At 35.4% G+C, this 22,662-nt stretch overlaps 1 protein-coding gene across 1 annotated transcript in view; it reads left to right on the top strand.

Moving 5' to 3' along the window:
• SDK1 (sidekick cell adhesion molecule 1) overlaps window positions 1–22,662 on the top strand; it is a 400,458-nt gene that overhangs the window by 126,496 nt on the left and 251,300 nt on the right. The window contains exons 13-15 of the mRNA XM_052000079.1: window positions 4,013–4,128; window positions 5,254–5,446; window positions 9,927–10,025. Of these exons, the coding sequence (XP_051856039.1) occupies window positions 4,013–4,128; window positions 5,254–5,446; window positions 9,927–10,025 (408 nt within the window). The remainder of the gene's footprint in view (window positions 1–4,012; window positions 4,129–5,253; window positions 5,447–9,926; window positions 10,026–22,662) is intronic.

The raw sequence follows: 22,662 nt of genomic DNA, 5'->3' as shown, positions 1-22,662 counted from the left end.
ACAACAACAACCTATTATCATTCTAATTTATATCTACTCTTTCATTATAATTCTATTTAGATATCCTAACACAATTTTGAGGTGATCCTGGGCTCTTAAAGATCACATCAGTTTATTTTAATTTTTAGAAGGTGCTACTATGTGGGAATAGGTTGGAGTTCATGTCTGAAGATTTACTTTTTAAAGCAAAGAGTAACTTAACTTTAATCAATCAGTTAATTAACAAACATTTATTAAGCACTTGCTATTTGTACTAATTGGTGGAGATACAAAGACAAAAATTAAAGGAACTTAAAATGAAGGGGGAAATGAATTACCTTCAATCACAAAGCTATCCAGTTGATGGAGCTGGGACTGGAACCCAAATTTCTGAATTTTGCTTCCTGTGTTTTGCTGTCTCTTTTTTGTCTATTTATAGCATTAAAAGAATGATAATCAGATTTGCAAATGATTAATTTTGCAGAATTTTATGGGAAAGAAAAGACCATGTATTTTTTAGCTGGTAACTTTTTTTCTTTTGGAAAATACCTGTTTAAATGTATATTAGAAAGCCCCTTGAAAGTTAAAAATTGACACTGGGAAAGTTTTTCCTTTGGTCTTTTAAACAAAGCAGTTGTATGGCCTTTGGAACAAAGTAGTTGTATAGCCTTCAGATAAAATCAAGGCATAAATTTACTGGTAAGAAAATAAGTTCTAAACAATAGAAATGTAAGGAACTTCAGAGCACATTGTAACCCCTAAGGCAAAGCCAGCAGCATCAAGAAGTTAGGTAAATATAGCCACCATCCAAAGGAGGGTATGTCTACATGTCTTGAATCTAGAAAAAATAGGCATTTTTATGTTAGTCTTTTCTTTCTGACTCAGTCACACCAAAAACAAATTTATACTTTATGTAGGCAATATTTAAATTCAATGAACAGTATCCTTTTGTTAAATCAGAAAACCTTTCCCCAACTGAGAGGATATGGAGACTAATGGTCAAAGGATACTTTTGCTACTTAAAATTCCTTTGGATTCTTTATTTTTTTAAGTTAAATGAGTCAGTGTTGCAGAGTGGGTAGAGAGTCAAAATCAGTAGACCTAGATTCAAGTTCTGTCTAAGATTTATGCTAACTCTTAGCGTTTCAATACCCCAGCCAACTCAGGTATAAATTACTGATCTTCATAGACACTAGTAGAAGGTGTTTACACATCAAGAATTCCCTACATATATTAAATAAATTAAATATATTAGATCTGGACTGAAAAAAATAGATATTTAAAAATAAACAGTGGACATCAGTGCATTCAATTAAACTTGCTTCATAACTATTTACATTTAAATTAATTTCAGTTTTTAAAGCAGCATAATAGTTTTTCATTCATCCTTTCTAAGCTCCCCTTAGCATGTTTTATTTGTCCATTCATTCTTTTTTCACTTTTTTTGCTGTATGGTCATAATGAATTCATAGTTCATTCTTCCACTTCTCCTATTTTTCAATGTGCATTATTTCATAAAGATATTTTTAGATTTTCTTATATGTCTCCTATCTGTCACATAATCTCTCTGAGTTTCCATTTCCATACCTGTAGAATCAAGATAATATACATCTGCATCATGATGCTCAGATGAGATAATATATGTAAAGAACTTTCTGCTTTTCCAACACTTTGTATTTAAATCTTATATAATGGGAAAATTATTTTTATTATCAGCCTTGACCTTATAGAATCTCAGTGTGTTAATGTGCCAAAATTTAATTGTCCAGCATTTTGTTTGGGTTCCATTGTTTTCCAATTGCTTATAATGTTACTATGAAAATCTTAGAACACATAGCCTTTTGTTGTTGTTTTTGATGATACTGTTAGGCTATATTCCCAACAATAGAATTACTAGGCTTTAGATTTTAATTTTTTTGTCACAGATTTATTATTATTATGTTTTTCAAGAGTATATTCCATGCTTTTGAAAAGAAAAATGTTGTCCCTTGTCATAAGAATTGATACAGCATCTAGTGGGTTTAGGCTATGTCGAATTTAAGACTGAGAACATATTTGGTATTGTGGTGAGAGAATTATCTAGTGCAAATTGATTTTTTAAGCCTTAAAAAATAGAAAAGAGCATAACATTTCTTACCTTCTAAGACTACTAAAAGACCTGAAGTTTGGGATACAGAGTGAAAGGCCAGCACTTTAAATGCTAATGATTAGGGGGAGTAAATGTCCTAGTGTTCCCTTATTTGGAACCAGCTGGAGTCTACAGCTTTGATGTCAATCGTTTTTTATGTAAGCTGCATTAAAACATAGCTCACCTGTATAGAGTATTTGTCAGTTTCATTTCTAGAGAGCCACAGAATTCTAGATAACCCTTCTGGGGGGTTATTTTTCACCTGTAGGGGTAAAATTATTTTTATTTGTTAGTAGGTATCATCAGTTAACATGATTTATTTTTGTGTAGTTGGTTAGGTTCTATAGCAAAGGAAAAAGCTTTCAGAAGTTCTGTCTGCACTTCAAAAGAACTTGGATATTTGATGATGACTTTGAACTTTTTTTTTTCTTTTTGGTAGTTCAGCAAAAGAAGGTCACTAATTACAAGATAACCTTTGGGTGGGTGCCCACTCAGTAGCAATGATGAGTGGGCAGGGTTTCTAGGAGTAGAATGCTGAAAGTAGTATTTCTTCTAAGATGGAAGGACTGTCTTCATTGTTACACCTTGACATTTTCGCTTGTATCTAAGAAAGATTATACATAACTGCTGACGCAGGAACAATGTATCTCTGGAGGAACAATCTTACTGGTAGGAACCTGAGAATTCTGGAGGAAGATTAATCTTTCTCTTCTTCTGCCTAACAAGATAAGGCTTCTATGAGAAGAACTTTGGAATTTAACTCATTTCAACAAACATGTATATGCTAAAAGCCCACTTGCATAGTACTTTACCATACCTCAGAACAAGAATAAAAAGAAAGGAGAAAAAATTTACTTAAGTAAATTATTTTTTAAAGCCAATTTGATTTGGCAACTGTTAAGTAGAAATTCTTGGCCAAGTTTTATGCCATGTGACAGGAGTCTCCTGAGAAGAAGGTACATAAAGGGCAAGTTCCTCTTTCTTTCTCCTTGGGAGTTCTTGGTGTTCTTTTTCCCCTGAAAGCTGTTTTTTAGGAAGTTAAGTGCCTCACTTTCATCTCCTGAGAGACCAAATAGGCTAAAAGCCGGTGGCCAGAAAGGAATCTAGAAATGGCTAACCTAGATTAGTGATGCACAAGATCATTAAATCTTCAAATGTGATTCAAAAGTAGCCATGCAAACATAGATAGTAATAGATCTATATGGGTCTGACCTTACCAGTAGGGTAAAGGGAAAGAGTGTTAGATTTAGAGTCCTGAGTTCAAGTCTCAAATATTTCTTTCTATCTCTGTGATCTTGGGCAAGTCCCTTAATCTGGCTGATCCATAGTTGATTTCTTTGTAAAGTGACAACATTGGACTTGCATGTTCCTTTCATCCCCAGATTTATAACTGTTTGATCCAGTAACCTTGAACAAATAAGCCTCAATTTCCTTCTCTTTAAATTAATAAGGTGTAACTAAATAATTCTAAGATCCTTTCTAATTCTAAATATGTGATCCTATATTTAGTTTTTCAGCACATGGAATAATTTAGTTTGTAAATTACCATGGTCTAACCAAAGAAATTGCTTAAGTGAGCCCTAAAGTTTTGGATAATGAAGAGGAAAAAAGCCAAAACAATATAGACTTGGTATCCCCTATAAAGTTTCTATAAAAGGTTCACCTATCAAAACATAACAAGACCCACCTACTTTCCCTTCTATATATTAAGGGAAACTCCAACAGAAAACAAATATAACCCAGCTTTCTCTTGAATGCCACTGTCAGCTTCCAGAAGCATATATCATGGTTCTCTTTTCTCCATGCTGTGACTTTCATGAATGGTGGTCCAGAGTTTCTATTTCATCTCTCTTATTTTCTTTTTCATCATTTGTTTTGCTGTCTGCAATGGCTGCCTTGGAACAGTTCCCACAGCTCCCCCACAGAATGTGCAAACAGAAGCTCTGAACTCCACCACTATCCAGTTCCTATGGAACCCTCCTCCTCAGCAATTCATCAATGGCATCAACCAGGGTTACAAGGTAATCCATGCCTTTGTTGGGATGGGGTCTATTTGACTGTCTTGAAATTAAATAATTATAAATGGTGTGAAGAGACTGGCTTTGTCCTCTCTTTCCAGGGATCCAATTCCAAATTGTGAATATAAGTCTATTATTATTATTTTAATTATTTAAAAAAAATTTTAAAAATTTAAATTTTTTAAAAGAAATGAAATGATTATAATTCATGAATAAAAATAGTCATTAAATACTCACTGTGTGCCGGCACTGTGCTAAGCCTTGGGAATACAAAATTAGCAGCTGATCAAGGAGAAGTCATCAAATGTATAACATTGCTTTTTTGTGTTCAGAAATTTCAATTTAAAATCTGAGAGGTGACCCAGATCCAAGTGATTGGAAAGAAGGGCTAGAATGGAATCTTGTCCCCAACAGTGGCTGTATGAGCTTGAGCAAGTCACTCAACCATCTTATGCTTCAATTTTCTCATTTTTAAAATGAGAAAGTTGAACTAGATGGGTTTCTAGTTCCTTATAGTTCTAAAACTCTTGTATTATTCTATTACTTATTACATTGAAAAAAGAGATTATATCAGGAAAAAAATCATTTATTTCTAGGGAATGAATAATCAGGACTGGTTATCCACATGGCACTCCATCCTGATTGGTGGATCTTTTCAGATCAAATGATTGATCAGAAGTCTGCCTGGGGAACTCATAATTAGGGAGCAGGGTGTTCTTAAGACCTACTTCTGCTAAGGAGTGATAACATAATGAATTCATACCTCTCTCCTCCCTAGGGATATTTCTGTCTAAAGAAGCAAGGCCAGTTGTCTAGAAACAGAACACCCCTTGTACTGTATCACAGAAACACTGACAATTTCTCACCTTCCAGCTCTAACTTCATCTTTCTCACCAGTCATTCAGTTATCGCAGCATTCTATTATTACAACATCATTTGCTTTGTGCCTTTTGCTAGGTCACAGTTTCCAAAATTAGATTGCTAGTTCTGTGATAAGATTGGGAGTCACCTTAATTTTGACATCTGCATGAATCCATGTGACTCTTCATGTTCCACAAATGTTTGTTAAGTCAATTGAAAGTGATGAAATGTAGTTTTGTAAAACTTTATTAATTTATTCTTTTTTAGCTCTTAGCATGGCCAGTGGATGTTCCAGAGGCTTTGATCACAGTCACCATTGCTCCTGACTTCCATGGTATCCATCATGGGTACATAACTAACTTGAAGAAATTTACTGCTTACTACACATCAGTTCTATGCTTCACCACACCAGGGGATGGTCCCCGGAGCCCACCCCAACTCATTTGGACTCATGAAGACAGTGAGTATATGGATACACACACACATACACACACTGCCTACTATGTACAAAATTAAGCAATAAATTCAGGGTAAAGATAGTCCTTTTAGAAGTTATAATTCTCTGCTGAGACAAGACATATGCAGAAAAAGGCACGCATAGTATAAGACATTCATCATTGCATATTTAAAATAATGTTTTGCCTTAACTGCAAATATTTTATTTTGTAAATCAATGCATGTAATTAATCATAGTATGAAAACTTGAAGGAAATTTTGAGGTCATCTAGTATAATCTTTTCCTTCACTTAAGAGATCAGAAAACAAACCTAGAAGGGAGAAATAATTTCTTAAAGGTGTCTTAATCCGTTAGTGGTCAAGCCAGGATAAGAACTCAAGCATCCTAATTCCCAGTCCAGTTCCCAGTGTATGTCAGTTCCCCAAAGGGTAAGGTTGATCATGACAAAGTGATGAAAATAGAAAGATATGTCCCCTCCAGCTTGACTTTGACAGTTCCTCCCATAATCCACCCTGACTCTCAAATTTATATATGTAGGGAAAAAAATTCCTGCTCCTAATAAATTGAGTTACAGGTAAGCCCTTCTGATTTGCTTGGCTGTATGTGTATGGGGGGAAGAAAGACAGAGAAATACAAAGAGACAGAGACAGATAGAGAGACAGAAAGACAGGAAGAGAGAGAGATGGAGGGGGAGAGAAAGGGACAGAGAGAGAGAGGAAGAGAGAGAAAGAAAGAGAGAGAGAAAGGGACAGGGGGGCAAAGAGAGGTGGGGAGGAAGGAACAGAGAGAGAGAGCTAGAGAGGAGGGTGGAATAAGGAGGGATATAGGGAAGAGAGGAGAGGAGGAGAAGGCAAAAGGAAAGTCTTAGATAGTCTATAAGTCCTGTTACTACTATCAGGGAGAGAAGCCCAAGATACCACCCAGTATTATCTGCATTATTCCAAAGTGACATCTTTTAGTGCTGATCCATAAAATATGTATTCCCTTAGAAGTGACCCAGAATGTAGCAGATGAGACAGTCTCATGGGTTTGCCCATATTTCATAAATATACTTTCTTTGCAATGACTATGTTTTAAAATTTTGTATTAATATTATCCCATGCTGAGGCGATCAACAGTATTTGACTACCTAAGCAGTTATTCACAAGGATTTTAGGAACTTAATATTCAAAGCTGTACAAACCTAGCTGCTTTTCACAAAATATAACTATAATAGATGTCAGAAAAAAATAACAACAAATAACACTTTGCCCATTGAACTTTAAAGTGAAAAAGAATAAAATTCAATTATTTATTTATAGCAGTCACCTCAGAAAGGTGGTAGAGAGAAAGAAGCATCTTGCCTGTTTCCTGCTGATGAGTAAATACACTGGCCTTTATCTTGGACGGCCGCAGGGTAGCCTATTCCACGCTCCTTCCCAGCTTTTTTTCCTGTCATTTTTCTTGATTTGGATGTTTTTCACTATTTTGTTTACTTAAAAAGGAGTCAGTCTCTTGGATGCTTCTCCTTAGATCAGCAAACATCATAGAAAATCATAAATAGAGTTTATATGGATATTGTATTTTACTATTCCCAGGACACATTAGTGTGCTAAAAAGTGACAAAGAGATAGCCTCTTCAAATTAAAGAGGAAATCATCCTGACTAAATCAAGATACTAAAAGTCGTTTGTTTTTTTCTCCATCCCCCCACTCTCTTTCTGTTGTTCTTGTTTAAACACTAAAACTTTGTTTCCAGGAAATAGAAAATCAAATCTGATTGACTTACAGTGAATTAGTTAAGAAGAATCCTTCCCTGGGAATTTCAAAAATTCTAGGAATGATTTCAGTGTTTTAAATTTTCTCAGCCAAGCAGGTTTGGATAGATAGAATTACATTCATTATGTAGCATACTAAATGTGATATACAAATTAATAAAATAGACAGTTGGAATCTAGATTAGAAGTACTTGCTTTAAGAAAAAGGAAAAAAGAGGTTCACTCTGGTGTAATTAGCTAATACAGTGGCAGACTTTCTTTTTCAAGGCTCAAGTGGAATGAGAATTTGGGGCAAAAGAAGAAAGATAGAGGAAACACTATATAAATTTTCAGTCCAGACATTGCCAACTGGTTTCAACAAGCTGGAAGATAGCATTTTTGGGCAGCAATCCAGGTAGCAGGAGAGAATACAAAGTGAGCAAAAAGCCAAAAAGCTCTCTTCCTCAGCTCATCGATTGAAGAAAGAATGAGTTGGATCCAACACCAGTCAAAATGTGTCTCTGAAAGATCAAAATTGAGAGAGGATGATATAGTCTTGACAGCCATTCTATTTTGCCCTCTTCTACCTTAGGAAGCTAAAGCTTGTCAGAGTGTTTGAGCTCATCCATAATTTGAAAGGTTCACCTTGACATACGTATTTCCAGAATCAGTTGCCAATTTTTGTTTTAATCATATGTTGTGGTTATTCAAATACCAATTGGGAAATTGATCTTGCATTCATCTCAAAAACTTCATCTTTTCCCCACATTATCTTTTGCCTTTTTTCCCTTTCCCTTTCTCCTCTACCACCTTCCTTGTCTCCTTCTCTCCTATCTTTCTTTCTGAACTCTTCTCTTCATTTTATCTTAGAGAAAAACTTTCTGCAAGAGGAAGATGACAATGTCAGAAATGGGTCTGTGAGAAATAACAAGGAAAAAAGTAGACTGGTCATACCTTTTCTAGTGAACTTGGACATTTCTATCCCTGTGTTTCTCTTAGAAATGAAAATAGGAGGGGAAAGGTTTTTTGGAGGGAGTGGTTTTTTTAAAAAAGATAACCAAAGAACTTTAGAGTTGCTTCCTTCACCATCTACCAGGAAAAAATAGCAAATCCAGAAAGTTAACTTTTTGAGAAGATAAAGGTTGGCGCGCACACACACACACACACACACACACACACACACACACACATTCAGGTTACAAGGACCTATGAAACAGCAACCATAGCTGTTTTTATTCTAGATGAAGTGCAGCGCCCATCTTTTTGTGTTTGGTTCTTTGATGTTGAAAATTGTTCTTTTTGAATGAACTCCACAAGTCCCAGTTACTGGTCATTATGGAGCTATATATTTTTTCCAAATTCTTCTAGACTTGTTTCTTTCTCCATTCTTGCCATCTGGGCAGTGGTTAGAGTGGAGGAACAGAGAGGAAGCCAGGGAAAAAGGAATAAGAATGTGGACATGAAAGGAAGGGTCAGCCTCTGCTCATCCCTTCTCTGGCCGGGCTCAATTATGCTATATGCTACTCATTACTTCCAGTGCTAACAATGAGGTTCCACTTTGTACTGCCTCTCTCTCTTACTGCCTCACAGCCATTTGAGACTCCCCTCTCCCCTCCCTTCCTCCCTATCCTGCCCCACCCCCAACAGCAGTACATTAGAAGCATTCTATTGGTTGTCCTTTTCTATTCTACCATAGTTCTTGTCTCAGTCAATTCTCCTTCTTCTCTCACTGAAAACATTTTTGCCTAGTACCTGTACCCTCCAGAACCTTGTACATGTGTGCCTTCTGAGGTGATAGCTAGTTAATTCAAAGAATCACAGTAGAGAGTTAGAGCAGAAAGCACAACATCCTTCCCTTTCACCTGCCTACTTTACCCACAAAATAACATAAAAGCATTTGTTAGATCATAAGATTTCTTGAGAGCCAGAACAGGTTTTTTTTTCCATTAGTACTCCCAGAAACTTGCATAATACCTAGTCTGTCTCTTACACTGTATGACCTTGAACAAGCCCCATCACAAGTGTCAGTTTCCTCCTCTATAAAATAAGAGGATTGGATCAGATGACTCTTAAGTTCCCTAATACCTCTGATATTCTATGAGTCTATGAGGTTGGGGAATCTGCCCTTTCTTTATGAGAAAACTCCAGTAAAGACTTTATTGATTATCATTGACTAGCTTTCTGAAGCTAGTGTTCACACCTTTGTTATTTAATCCAAAAGTGGGATATGATGATAGAAATACCAGTGCAGGGGAAGAACTCATCATCACCTAGGCAAAGGCATTGCCCCCCATAATAAATGTAAACCAAGGAAATCCTATGTGCAAATGCCCAACTTCTTCCGCGCATGAAGATGTAAGAGCTGGTGGTAACTCAGAACCTATAAAAGCAGGGAAGATGGTAGTGAGAGACTATTGGGGGGGAAAACAGCAGAAGCGATTGTTCTAATTAGATTAGATCAAGGGGAGAGATGGAGTACAAGGTGTGTGTAAATTTCCTGCTGCCAGTCTCTTTAGTTCTCCGCACAGTTGGGATGAAGACTGGATGAAATAATTTATGTGATAATAGCCAGAGTACCTCTTAACACCTTGCATTCCCTCCCCCTCCTGCTGTTCTTACTGATGTTTCCTGCAGGTTTCTGTTGGTCCTGAATCACCATTTTCATTCCCTGGCCCTAACCCTGCCCCACGAATCTGATCAAAAGGAAATGGGGCTCCCTGTTAACAGATTTCTTCTTCTGATTGCTAGAGCCTGGAGCTGTGGGACACCTGAGTTTCACCGAGATTCTGGACACGTCTCTCAAGGTCAGCTGGCAGGAACCTGTGGAGAAAAATGGCATTATTATAGGCAAGTATCACGTTTCTCCCTTTTAAAATTGTGCTGCCATAGTCAAAATGGTTGGACAGTAGAGCGTTCAGGCAGAGCTACCCATGGAGGGGCAGACTTCAGGGTCCTCTTTAGAGTAATTGAAATGTCAGCCAGGACACTTTGCAGGAGGTAAAGGGCCAATTACCACAAGCCCCAGATTGTGCCAACTGAAAGTGACATCCCTTTTAGAAATTATCTCCATCCTGGGGCATCAACTTGATTTTTCCCTTATTTAGTCTGCTCTTAATTTCCTATGTACCTTGCTCTTTGACCTTTGAGATGTAAAGAATCAGGATTTCAAGATAGTGAACCTGTGCCTGAGAACTTCGCAACATATGGAGGAAAAGGAAATGTTAGATTCCTGGTTATAAATCTGGTATAAGGAGAAGTGATATAAACTTCCTTTAATAATAATAAAAATTATTTTATGCTCTAAGACAGGAATTCTTTACTATTTTGTGTTTTTGATCACTTTGGCAATACGATGAAAATTATGAAACTCTCCCTTGCTAAATTCAATTAGAGATTATTGAAAATAAAGTTGTAATTTTTTTTCCCAATCCAAGTAAAGAGATGCCCTGAAATTTATGCATAGACCCTGTAAATACAGAGTATGTACTCAAAGATCTTTCTTGGGTAAAACATAGTTTGTTTTTTCCTGTGGTTTTTAAATGATTTTTGTTGGAAAATATTTTAAATACATTTTTAGAATACAGTTTAAAAAAAAACCAGTAATGAGCAGAACCAAGAAAATACTGTATAAAGTGTGTATAAAAATGTAAATGGAAAGAACAATGACAAAAACAACAAAATTAAATGTTTAACTTGTAATATAATGACCAGATTTGGTCCCAGAGAAGAAATGAGGAAATAAGACCTTTTTTTCCTTCTTTTGTGAGTTAGGAAATAATGACTGTTGAATGTAGCATATATACATGTGTGTATGCATAGACATGTATAATGTTTATATATGTGCATGTTTATTCAGAAATTAAAGAGATAAAAGCTATAATTTTCAAAGAAAATAATAATAAAATCACAAGACAGAAATATTGATTGATAATAAAATTTTGTCTATATTCACAGCCATTTTGGTAGTGCAGGAGAGCATAGAAGTCAACAATTCTAAAAAGCATTAAACTTTATATTTATGACATGATCGCTTATATCTATGTTAGATACCCATTTGAAACTTATTGTGATATGTGATATGAGATCTTGATCTAAACCTAATTACTGTGGCTGCTTTCCAGTTTTCCTAATGGTTTTCAAATAGTATGTCTAGTTGTGGTCTTTGGGATTATCAAACACTATATAATTGTGTAGTATTGTATATGTTGTATACCTAAACTGTTCCATTCATTGATCTTTTAGCTACTCTCAAACATTTCTGATAATCATTGCTTTGTCAATAGTTTGAGGCTTGGTACTGCAAAATATCTTTGCTTCCTTTTTTTTTAAATTATTATTTCCTTTGAGAATCTTTGATCCTTTATTCTTACAGATGAATTTTTCCCCTAGCTCTCTAAAGTAATCCTTTGGTGGTTTAATTGGCATGGCACTGAATAATTAAGTTGATTTAGGCAGTATAATAATTTTTATTACTTTAGCATTTTATTATTGGTTCATTTTACATCACATAAGAGAAGACACTAAAATTTTGATATCACGGAAGAGAATAGGGAGAAAAAAGAAGAAAAATAGGGAAAATTAGCATTGATTAAGTGCCTACTTTATTCTAAACTCTGTGCTAAACATATTTACAAATATTATCTCTTTTGCAAGAAAGCTTTGCTATTCTTATCACTAAAGAGACAAGGATGCAATTGAATCTTGAGATGTAATATCTTCTCTTCTGCATCTTCCGAGTCATAATTAGGTGACTGGGCTTTTCCCCAATTCACAAAAATGTTACAGGACTTTGACAATTTGACAACAGCAGAGAAATAATGAATTTACTACACTGTTAGCAGGAATAATTGAATAAATTAGGAAATTATTGGATGGTACTTCACACCCACCCCTAAAAATTCCCCTTCTCCCCAGCCTCCTGGAGACCTGGGTACAAATTATTTAAGCAGCTAACCTTAGTCTCCATTTTGAACCCTTAGGATGCTAGATATGTACCAGTTTTATTGAAAGGGTCAGAATAGCTCCATCTGGTTTTCTCTCCTTTTGTTCTCTATTACCAGGCTCATGAATAGCTAAAAATAAGGAAAGCAGAGAAACCATGCCTTCATTGGCTATCTGTCACACTACAGATGCCCCTGAGGTAACTGAACATTGCTTTCAATTGTGAAGTTACAAGCAGGTAGTCCCCAACTTGCAAACAGGTTGTGTTCCAAAAATTAATGTTTAAGTCAGATATTTGAACCTTGACATGCAGTAACCCATCCAAACAGAATTATGTGCAGGGTAATCATATCCCACATTAGTCCACAAAGATTACTTAACCCATAGTGTACCTGAAGTCTAGCACTAAAACTCCCAGAGACCATGTATAATTATTTTCATGGAGAGATGCATTGGATGGAAATTCAGGGATATATATCCATTCCAGCCCCCAAATCCCTGAAGCTGTGGTTATGATATAAGTATCTCCCTCTTCAATCAGTATCCCCCCAATTAGGCAAGCAGTGGACTATGGGAACTCCCCCACACCCACCTCCTATTCTGAGTCACTGATGGTGATTCCAGTGCATTGGGCTCGGAATGGAGAGTCAAGAGGGAGAGGAAGAGTCAGGGACTTGGACACCAGGTGTTTTACATCTCCTGCAAGTGTAAATTCTTCCTTGTCTTAATCTTTTTGAGCCCCAGTATTTATGTCTATAAAATTGGAATAATGATAACCCACCCCCAACAATTAGAGCTGTCCAAATGTGGGATGAACTATCAAGATTACTAGTGACATTCTTTTCTCTAGAGGCCTTCAAAAAAATATATACTCTTCAGTGAATGACAGCAGCACTATTTTGCCTTGTAGCCCAAGTGCCTATCACAGTGCTTTGTACATGATGGCCATGTGGTAAATTGTTAAATTGAAAATTGGCTGATCATTTGTGAGGGTTTTGTAGTGATAATTTGTCTTCACTAATGGGTTGGCTAGTAACATTTGAGGTTTCTACAAATTCTAACAATCTGTTTGATATCTGTACTGCCTTCCTCACATGGCTAGTGAGGGAAATGAGCTGTATAAGCCTTAAAAAGTCCTATAGAGGAAGAATTCTGGGAAGATGTTAGAGTAGGTCAATAAATTTCAACCAGATTTCCCTCACAAACAGAACAAATTTGTGCCTCAGGGTGAATATAGACTAGTGAAAGATCAAGAAGACTTGGAGCAAAACAGGGATCCTCCCTGTGTAAGCCAAGAAAATCCAAAGAAAGACTTGAGACTGGGGATTAACCAGTGTGAAGTGCAAACACCTCTGAATTAGCTCCCCAGAAACACCAACTAGGGACCTCTGAGCTACAGTAGTAACCACAGAAATTTTATCTCCTAGACTATGTGGGAAGTAGGGTGTCTGAGTCTGGGAAGACCAAGTGAACCTCAGCTAATTTGGAACTAGGCCCAACTATGCTGGAGAGACTTAACTCTGGGTGAGAAAGAACCTGCATATAGGATGATTACAAAAGCAGTGGGGCCAGTACTTGCAGGAGGGTGGAGCTCTTGATTTGGGGTCTGCAGTGAGAGGGTAGAGCTGATGTGAAGCTCAAGGCACCATTCCCTCTGATCCCATGGCTAGAAGTGCTTACTCCAATACTTCTCATTTAAAAAAGAAAAAAATGAACCAGCAAAGAAGAACTCAACATAGAAACCTACTGTGAGAATAAGGAAGACTGAGTTCATCTTCAGAGGAGAACACTGAAATATAAAAAAGCTTCTTCTACCCCAAAGAGTAATGTTAAATGGCTCTTTGCCTAAGGAGAATTTATAGAATAACTCAATTTAAAAAAAAAAATCAAATGAGAAATTTATAAGAACTCAAGCCATTCTCCAATTGATAAATGATCAAAGAATATGAACAGACAATTCTCAGACAAAGAAATTGAAACTATTTCTAGTCATATGAAAAGATGTTCCAAGTCATTATCAATCAGAGAAATGCAAATTAAGACAACACACCTGTCAGATTGGCTAAAATGACAGCAAAAGATAATGACGAATATTGGAGGGGATATGGGAAAACTGATAACATTGTTGGTGGAGTTGTGAATAAATCCAGCCATTCTAGAGAGCAATTTGGAACTTTGTCCAAAGGACTATAAAACTGTGCATATTCTTTGATCCAGCAATATTTCTACTGGGCCTATATCCCAAAAGGGATCTTAAAGAGGGAAAGGACCACATATGCAAAAATGTTTGTGGCAGCCCTGTTTGTAGTGATAAGAAACTGAAAACTGAGTGGATGCCCATCAGTTGGAGAATAGCTGAATAAGTTATACTATATGAATGTTGTGGAATATTATTGTTCTATAAGAAATGACCAACAGGATGATTTCAGAGAGGTCTGGGGAGACTTAGCTGAACTAATGCTGAGTGAAATGAGGAGAACCAGGAGAGATCATTCTATACAGTAACAAGATTATATGATGATCAATTCTGATGAACATGGCTCTTTCCAACAATGAAATGATTGAGGCCAGTTCCAAGGATCTTGTGATGAAGAGAGTCATCTACACCCAGAGAGAGGACTGTGGGAACTGAGTGTGGTTCATAACATAACATTTTTACTCTTTTTATTGTTGTTTGCTTGCATTTTGTTTTCTTTCCCTTTTTTCCTTTTTGATCTGATTTTTCTTGTGCAGCAAGATAATTGCATAAATACATATTCATATATTGGATTTAACATCTATGTTAATATGTATAATATATATTGGATTACTTGCCATCTAGGGGAGGGGGTGAGGGGAAGGAGGGGAAAATTTGGAACACAAGGTTTTACAAGGGTCAATATTGAAAAATCATCCATGCATATGTTTTGAAAATGAAAAGATTTAATTTAAAAAATCAAATGAGAGACATCAAGGAAAAATTTAAAAATAAAAATAAAAACTATCCAAGAAAAACAAGAAGATTATGAAAAAAGAACTAGAAACCAACTAGAAAAGGAGATAGAGTCTCAAAGGTGAAAATAACTTCTTGAAAATTAGAATTAGGGAAGGGGAAGACAGTGAAGCTATGAGACGAAGAAATATAACAATAAAAAAAAAAAAGAACCTTGACACAATAATGCAAGAAAATTGTCCTGGAGTGATAGAACATGAAGGAAAAGTAGAAATAGAATAAATCCACCAATCAGCATCTCAAAAACATCCTTTATAGAAAACACCTAGGAATATTATTGCCAAATTTTTGAAACCCCCAGATCAAAGGGAAAATTCTGCAAGAAACAAGGAAAAAAATTCAAATGTGCTGGAGCTACAATTACAATTGCACAGGATTTATCAGCAGCCACAATAAAAGGCTGCAGGTCCTAGAATCATATATTCCAGCAATCAAAAGAACTAGGTCTGGTAACTCAGTTTCAATTGATAAATGATGAACAGAAGCAGCTACATCCAAAGAAAGAACACTGGGAAATGAATGTGAACTATTTGCATTTTTGTTTTTCTTCCCGGGTTATTTTTACCTTCTGAATCCAATTCTCCCTGTGCAACAAGAGAACTGTTCGGTTCTGCAAACATATATTGTATCTAGGATATACTGCAACATATTTAACATGTATAGGACTGCTTGCCATCTGAGGGAGGGAGTAGAGGGAGAGAGGGGAAAAATTGGAACAAAAGCGAGTGCAAGGTATAATGTTGTAAAAAAAAAAAAATTTACCCTGGCATGGTTTCTGTCAATAAAAAGTTATTATAAAATAAAATAATAATCATAATAAATATTTCTGCAAAAAAAAAAGAACAAAAAAGAACTAGGTCTGTGCCCAAAAATATCACATTCAGCAAAATTAACCAGAATATTGAGTGAAAAAAAAAAGACATTTAACAAATTTGCAGATTTTCAGGACTTTCAACCATACCCAAATTCAATAGAAAATTTAACACATAAGATCCAGTATTAAAGATCAATTTCAAGGAACTTAACTTGGACAAATTGTTAATTTTTTTTATGGAAATGTATACCCTATGTTTAAGATTGCCATCAGCAATTGGGTGGCTCAAAAGAAAGATTGGAGCAGAGTTGAATAGACTAAAAAGCAACACTGTCTAGAAAAAAAGGCAAAAATGTTATGTTATACAAATGAGGTGCGGAGGAAGAATAGACACAGAGACATTAGAGCGGGGAGGAGTTCTTGTAGTTCTGAAAACCAACTCATATCAAGGGTATAGTACATTGCAAAATCTATAAAGAAATAATGGTGGAAGGATGGGCAGAAGAGAAGCAAAGGATGAGGGAAGAAGATAAGGGAAGGATTCATGAGTGGGAGGAAGGTTAAATAAAAGCAGGCAAATTAAGGAGCAGAATTATAGAAGAATTAGCAGGGATAAGAAAGAAGAGATAAATTTAAAGATTCAATGAAGAGAGAAATCTACATTATATGTCAGCTATACTGATGTTATTTTGGATGCATGTTTGCATGTGGGTGGATCCATATGTGTGTATATATATATGTGTATACACACATGTATATGTCTGAGTATATGTCTGAGTATATGTAGATATGTCTGCATTTTGCTATATATATGTGTGTATATTGATGTGTGTGAGTGGTTATTTAACTATAGCCTGCTTGGGGGAGATAAGGAGGGATAAAAGGGGGGAAAATAAAGTAAAAGAGTGTGCAGCAGAGAACAAAAGAATAACCTACAAGGAAGCAAAGAAAAGATGAATATAATTTCTTCTATATTATATATCTTTCCTTGAACTGATAATTTATTGTTATATATTTTGAATCCTCTTTAATGTTCAAAACTTTCTGTTTTGTTTTCCTTTTCTTTTTTCTATTGATATTTTTTAATAAAATAAAAAAAATTAAGTCCTATAGAAACATATGTACTGGGGAAAAATGAGACAAATGAGGCTTTTAACCATTTGGTTTTTGTAACAGCTAAAACAGATTTGGGATATTCAGAATGATAGTAGGATGTGATATGGCCTAGATTGAGAAATTTCTTAAATATTAAATTTGAAATATGTATCATATTCTCTTGATGTATTCATTTTTTTCCCATGGTTACTTGTTTGAAGAGGTTTAAAAAACAAATAAATAAACAAAACCCTGTAGTTTGGTGAAGAAAACAAAGAATAAATAAATCTTCTTTTAAAGGACAGAAATGTAAATTATTATTGTCCTGAGCTGCCTATATGATCACTTCCTTTTGTTTCTTCTATTCCATAAGGATGGGGTGGACCCAAATGCTTTCCTTTCCAGTGTTACAGCCTCTTGTTTCTAACCAAGGTTTACTTTCTTTTCTCCTTAGTTGTAGAGCAAAATGCATCCTTACAGTTTTCTCTCATCTCCTGGTCCTTGAAGCAATTCATGGTCATTTTGAAATTTTCTGAGTTTTTTAAATTACTAATTAACTCTAACGGGAAAATAGCCTACAAAGAGTTGCAGAGCTTCAAAGTCTTGACCTTAATCTTCAGTAAGGAAGACAGCGAAGCTTCTTTCCTATTGCCCTTCCTCATTTGGTTTTAGACAATATAGGGAAAGATGAGAGTTCCTGAGCAAAGCCACTGAGGCTGCTCATTTGCATTTGGGAACCTAATATTTTTAAATGTCTAGGACATAGTGGTTTCCCAACACTGGAGTTCTTTGAACTGGATGAGCACTCATTGATCATAATACCATAGATTTTGAGCTTGAAACAATCTTTGTAATTATGTAATCCAAGGGTTCTTTACACAGAATCTGTGAACTTTTAAAAAAAACTATTTTTTGATAAATGCATTTCAATATATTTGCTTTTCTTTTCACTAGACTGTCAAAAAAGTGCAACATACACAGGTGTACATGCATACATATATATATGTATATGTATATACTTATACATATATATGTATGTATACACACATGAAGTAAGAACCCCTATTTTGCCTAAGCCCCTCATTAGAGTTGAGGAAAATGAAGCCCAAAATAATTAAGAGATTTATGGTGTTACATGTAGTAAGTGACAAAGTCATTAATGGAATCCAGGTCCTCTGATTCCAAATTCAGCTCTCTTTTCATTGAAACATAATGCACCCCAAACTGTCCTAAAAAACTATGGCTAAGGTCATATGTGAAAGATAGGATTTTTCATGAAACATGGGAATTGCTACTCTTCTATTTGAAAGAACAGCACTAATCCTTCAGTGTGTATATAAATAGTTGCATTGGCTCTTCTACAGTTTCAAAAAATGACTGCAATTAGGCAGCTTGCTTTTTACTAAGAGCATGTATACAAGTTAAGTATAATATAGGGAATATAAGTATATACATAAGTATATGAGTCAATAAGTATAAGATATATAAATATAGTAAGGGTAGTATGAAATGAAAACAAAGTGATGGGAATAAAAAGTTTAAAAATGACAATCTCTGCAATCAGGCAACTTATTTTCTACAAGGTATATAAAATCATATTTGCAAGTTAAGTATAATACAGGGTATATAAATTACATATGTATGTATATATAATATGTGTATAATAATATGTATAATAAGGTTAGTATGATATGAGCAAGAAAAGATCCAGATGAGGTTCTCAAGGAAAACAAATTAGAAGATGTTTAGAAGATGTGCAAAGATGAAATGCATTGAGGTCCTAGATTAGGGTTTTAGGCATGTAAGTAGAGAAAAGGAGATTTATAGAAGAGATGTGAAAGTAGAGTGACAAGTAATGGATTTTTGGTGTGAGTGAAAGTGAGTTGAAGATAATGCTATGCTATACTATGGTCATGGTGAGTAGGAGAATGGTAGTATACTTGAAAGCAATAGAGAAGTTGGAGGGAAATGAAAGGTTATGAAGGAGGGAGATAATTATTTACATTAATACTTATGTTGAATTTGAGATGTCCACAGGATGTATAGTTTGAGAAGTCCACATGACAGTTATTTGGAATTGAGGCTTAAGAAAAAGGCTAGTGTTGGATATGTGGATATAAACTCATAGAAGCTGATGAGATCACTAAGTAAAATCGTGTAGAGGGAAAATAAAATAGGAGCCAGGAAAGAGTTTTGTGGGACACATATAGTTAGTGGACATGGCATAGATGAAGACTCAGTAAAGGGCACTGAGAAGAAGCAGTCAGGAAGGTAGATGGTAAAACAAGTGAGATCAATATCACAAAAAATTTATTGAGTAGAGAATATCTAGAAGGAGTATTCAACATTGTCAAATGCTACCAAGGTAAAGGAAGACTGAGGACTTAGAAAAAGTTATTGGATCTGGCAATTAAAAAATCAATGGTAATTTTGGAGAGATTAATGACACTTCAATTATGGTGTTGGAACCCAGATTGAAAAGGGTTAAAAACAGAGCAAAAATATAGCAAGTATAGGTACCTTTTATTGTCAGCTTTCTCAAGAACTTTAGACAAGAATGGCAAGATAAGAGCTAGAAAAGATGATTGGATCAAATGAGGGTTTTGTTCTTGTTGTTGTTTTTTTAAATAGAGGGGACATGGTTGTTTTTGTAGACAGCAAGGAAACACTAGTAAATAAGAAAAGACTGAAAGAGAGAGGGGAGACTATAGCAGGAACAATTTATTAAAACACACACAAGGGAATGAGATCAAGGGTACATTTTAAGGGAATGTTGGCAATTTGATCTCTAGTTCCTCTGTCTCTTGAAAACCAGTCTACTTTTCTGGTACTTTTTGGTTCACATATTGCTGAAGCCTAGCTTGCTGAATCTTAAGCATACACTTATTGGCATGTGAAAGGAGTACAATTGATCAGTAATTAGAACATTTGTTTGCATTGTAAACTGATCTTTTCTATTCCAGTGGCATCTATAGGGTTTTCCAAATTTGCTGGCATATTGATTGCAGCACTTTAACAGCATCACTTTTAAGATTTTAAATAGCTCAGGTGGAATTATATTATTACCTCCACTGGCCTTATCATTAACAATGCTTCTTACGGCCTACTTGATTTCATCCTCCAGAATATCTGGCTTTGAATCAGTAACCACAGCATCTTGCTTATTAAAGATGTTAAGATTTTTCTTGTATAATTCTTTTGTATAGTCTTGCCACCTCTTTTTAATCTTTTCTGCTCATTAAGACTTCTGCCAGCAGAATGGCAAATGAGAATAATTTGTTCCAACAGCCATGAAGGCAGCTGAAGCAAGTGCTATTGTGTACTTAGGAATTTGGTCAGACACTGATGTTTCCCAGGTCATCCACTGTATCTGGGGCCATTGCCAGTCATCTTGACTTTTCTCCTGCCACTGGATTTTAATGTCTCTGGAAAAGAGGGAGGTGATGACTTCATGTAACTCTGCCTCATTAAATTTAATTCACACACTAGTAATCACTTCATGATATCATTGGTCCTCTTTAAAAATGAGGGATGTTGAAAATTATCTATGGATATGATTTGAAAATAAAAAGCTTTAATAAAAAAAAAGAAAATGAGGGATGAACAGCAACTCTTTTATCATTTTAATATTGTCAATTGGGTTTTCTTGGTAAAGATACTGGCATAATTTGTCATTTCCTGCTTCAGTGGATGATTTTTGTCAGAACTCTCCACTATGACCTATTCATCCTGAGTAACCCTGCACATCCTAGCTCATGTTTCATTGTGTTATACAAGACCTTGTGCCACAACAAGGCAGAAGAGATTATACAACATAAATTTGTAATGAACCCAATCAGCATGGTTTTATGATTTTCTCTAGTTTCATGCAGCAACATGTGAATAAAAGTAGAGTAAGTGAAAGGAATATTCTAAGGTTAGTGTTTGGCAAAACATGATTAGTGATAGGATGAAGGTTTGAAAGATTCAACAGTAAAGGATGATAGTGAGTTAAAGTGGTATAGCTCAGGAGAGGGGACATGGCTTAAAAAGAATTGAGGGTTGGAGGGAATGGAAGTTACAGTGAAGATAAAGAACAGGATTAAAGATCATAAGGCATAAATAAAGATGGAATATAAAATATTATGATGTGTAATTATAGAAGTGATAATTGAACCTCTGAATATTGCTGGGTTACTCAAAAGACTGAGTGCACAAAGGAGAAACAGACTGAGGATAAAAACTTTGAATGGAGAGCCACACTTAGGGGTTTGGAAGAACGTAGTTTCTATCCTAAAGAAAATTAATTTCCAAATGAGAAATAAGATGCTCAAATCAAGTTCTTTGTGTATTCCTAAACCTGATTCTTGTCTTGATGGCCCTCTTTTTGGTGGGCATCACTACTCCCTTAGCAGTGCCAGGCTCAAGACTCTGGAGTCATTTTTCTTTGGAGTCACTCTTTCTTCCTCCTCATACTTTACATCCATTCAGTACAAAATCTTTGGTCATTCTGCTTCTACAGTCTCTCACATAAATTCTCTTTTTCTATTTCCACTGCTGCCACACTAGTCAGGCTCTCATTACCCTTTGCCTGGACTATGACATCCATTCCATCCAATCCGTTTTAAGTACTGCTATTTATTTAATCTTTCTAGTCATGCCATTACCTTACACAAAAATCCTCAGTGCCTCCCCATTGCTTACAAAATAAAGCCCCATTTATAACAGGGATTTTATTTTTCTTACTTTCTTAGAGGGAGTGTTGGGACAAGAAGGGGAGGTAGCAGGGAGAGAAGACAAATCTTCATTTGAAAATAAAATAAAATTTACCTTTAAAAAAAAACTCCAAAAAAGTCCAATCCCTTTCTTTATCATTTAGTGTGCTCCACCTTTGCAGCCACTATTATTCACATTCTTGTTTTTATGAACAACCATGCTGAACTACCAGCTGTTCCTCATACATGATTTGCATTTTTTCTACTTATATTATTTTCCCCATACCTTCCCTTCCATCCAGTGTGCCCTTCCTTCTGACCCAACTCGCAATCCAAACCATTCTTTAAAGGTCAGCTCAAAAGTCACCTTTTGTAGGCAGGCCCAAATTTTCTTATCTCTAGGCAGAAATGATATCTCCCTCCTTCGAACCTTGTAATTCCTTCATGTTAGCAACAGATTCTATTTTGCATGAGAATTTTTTGGGGGAGGGTGGGGGGGTTGTATGCTTAATCTTCCTTACTATGAAGTAAGCTCTTTGAGGCCAGGTATTTTTAAAATTTCTATTATCCTCAGGCAACACAGCCTGACACAGCATCTTAAAAACAGGAAATATTCAATAAATGTTTGTTGAATTTTAATTTAAGATGTAGTTTTAAAAAAGAAACTAAGCTAAAATTAAGTTGAGAAAAAGTACTGTTCAAAACTGAGAAATGTACAGGTCTCAAAATTCTCTTGTTACTGCTAAAACTCTTCTGAAGGAGATTTGAAACTCAATGAATATAGTGCTATTGGTTTTGTCTTGTTTTTTAAACAATAAGATGGGGGATTCCTTCTTCAACCAAAAGAAGAGGAATAAGAGTAAAAGTTGTTTTTGAGTGGTAGTTGATGGATGTATTTCAGATAGTTTAGCTGAATTATTGTTGTTTGTCCTTTGTTCTCAAAGAAGA

This window comes from Antechinus flavipes, chromosome 1 (genome assembly GCF_016432865.1).
Source record: "Antechinus flavipes isolate AdamAnt ecotype Samford, QLD, Australia chromosome 1, AdamAnt_v2, whole genome shotgun sequence".
In the NCBI taxonomy this organism is placed as follows: Eukaryota; Metazoa; Chordata; class Mammalia; order Dasyuromorphia; family Dasyuridae; genus Antechinus; species Antechinus flavipes.
The sequence above is the reverse complement of the archived record's forward strand: the minus strand, read 5'-3'. Positions and strand labels throughout refer to the sequence as shown.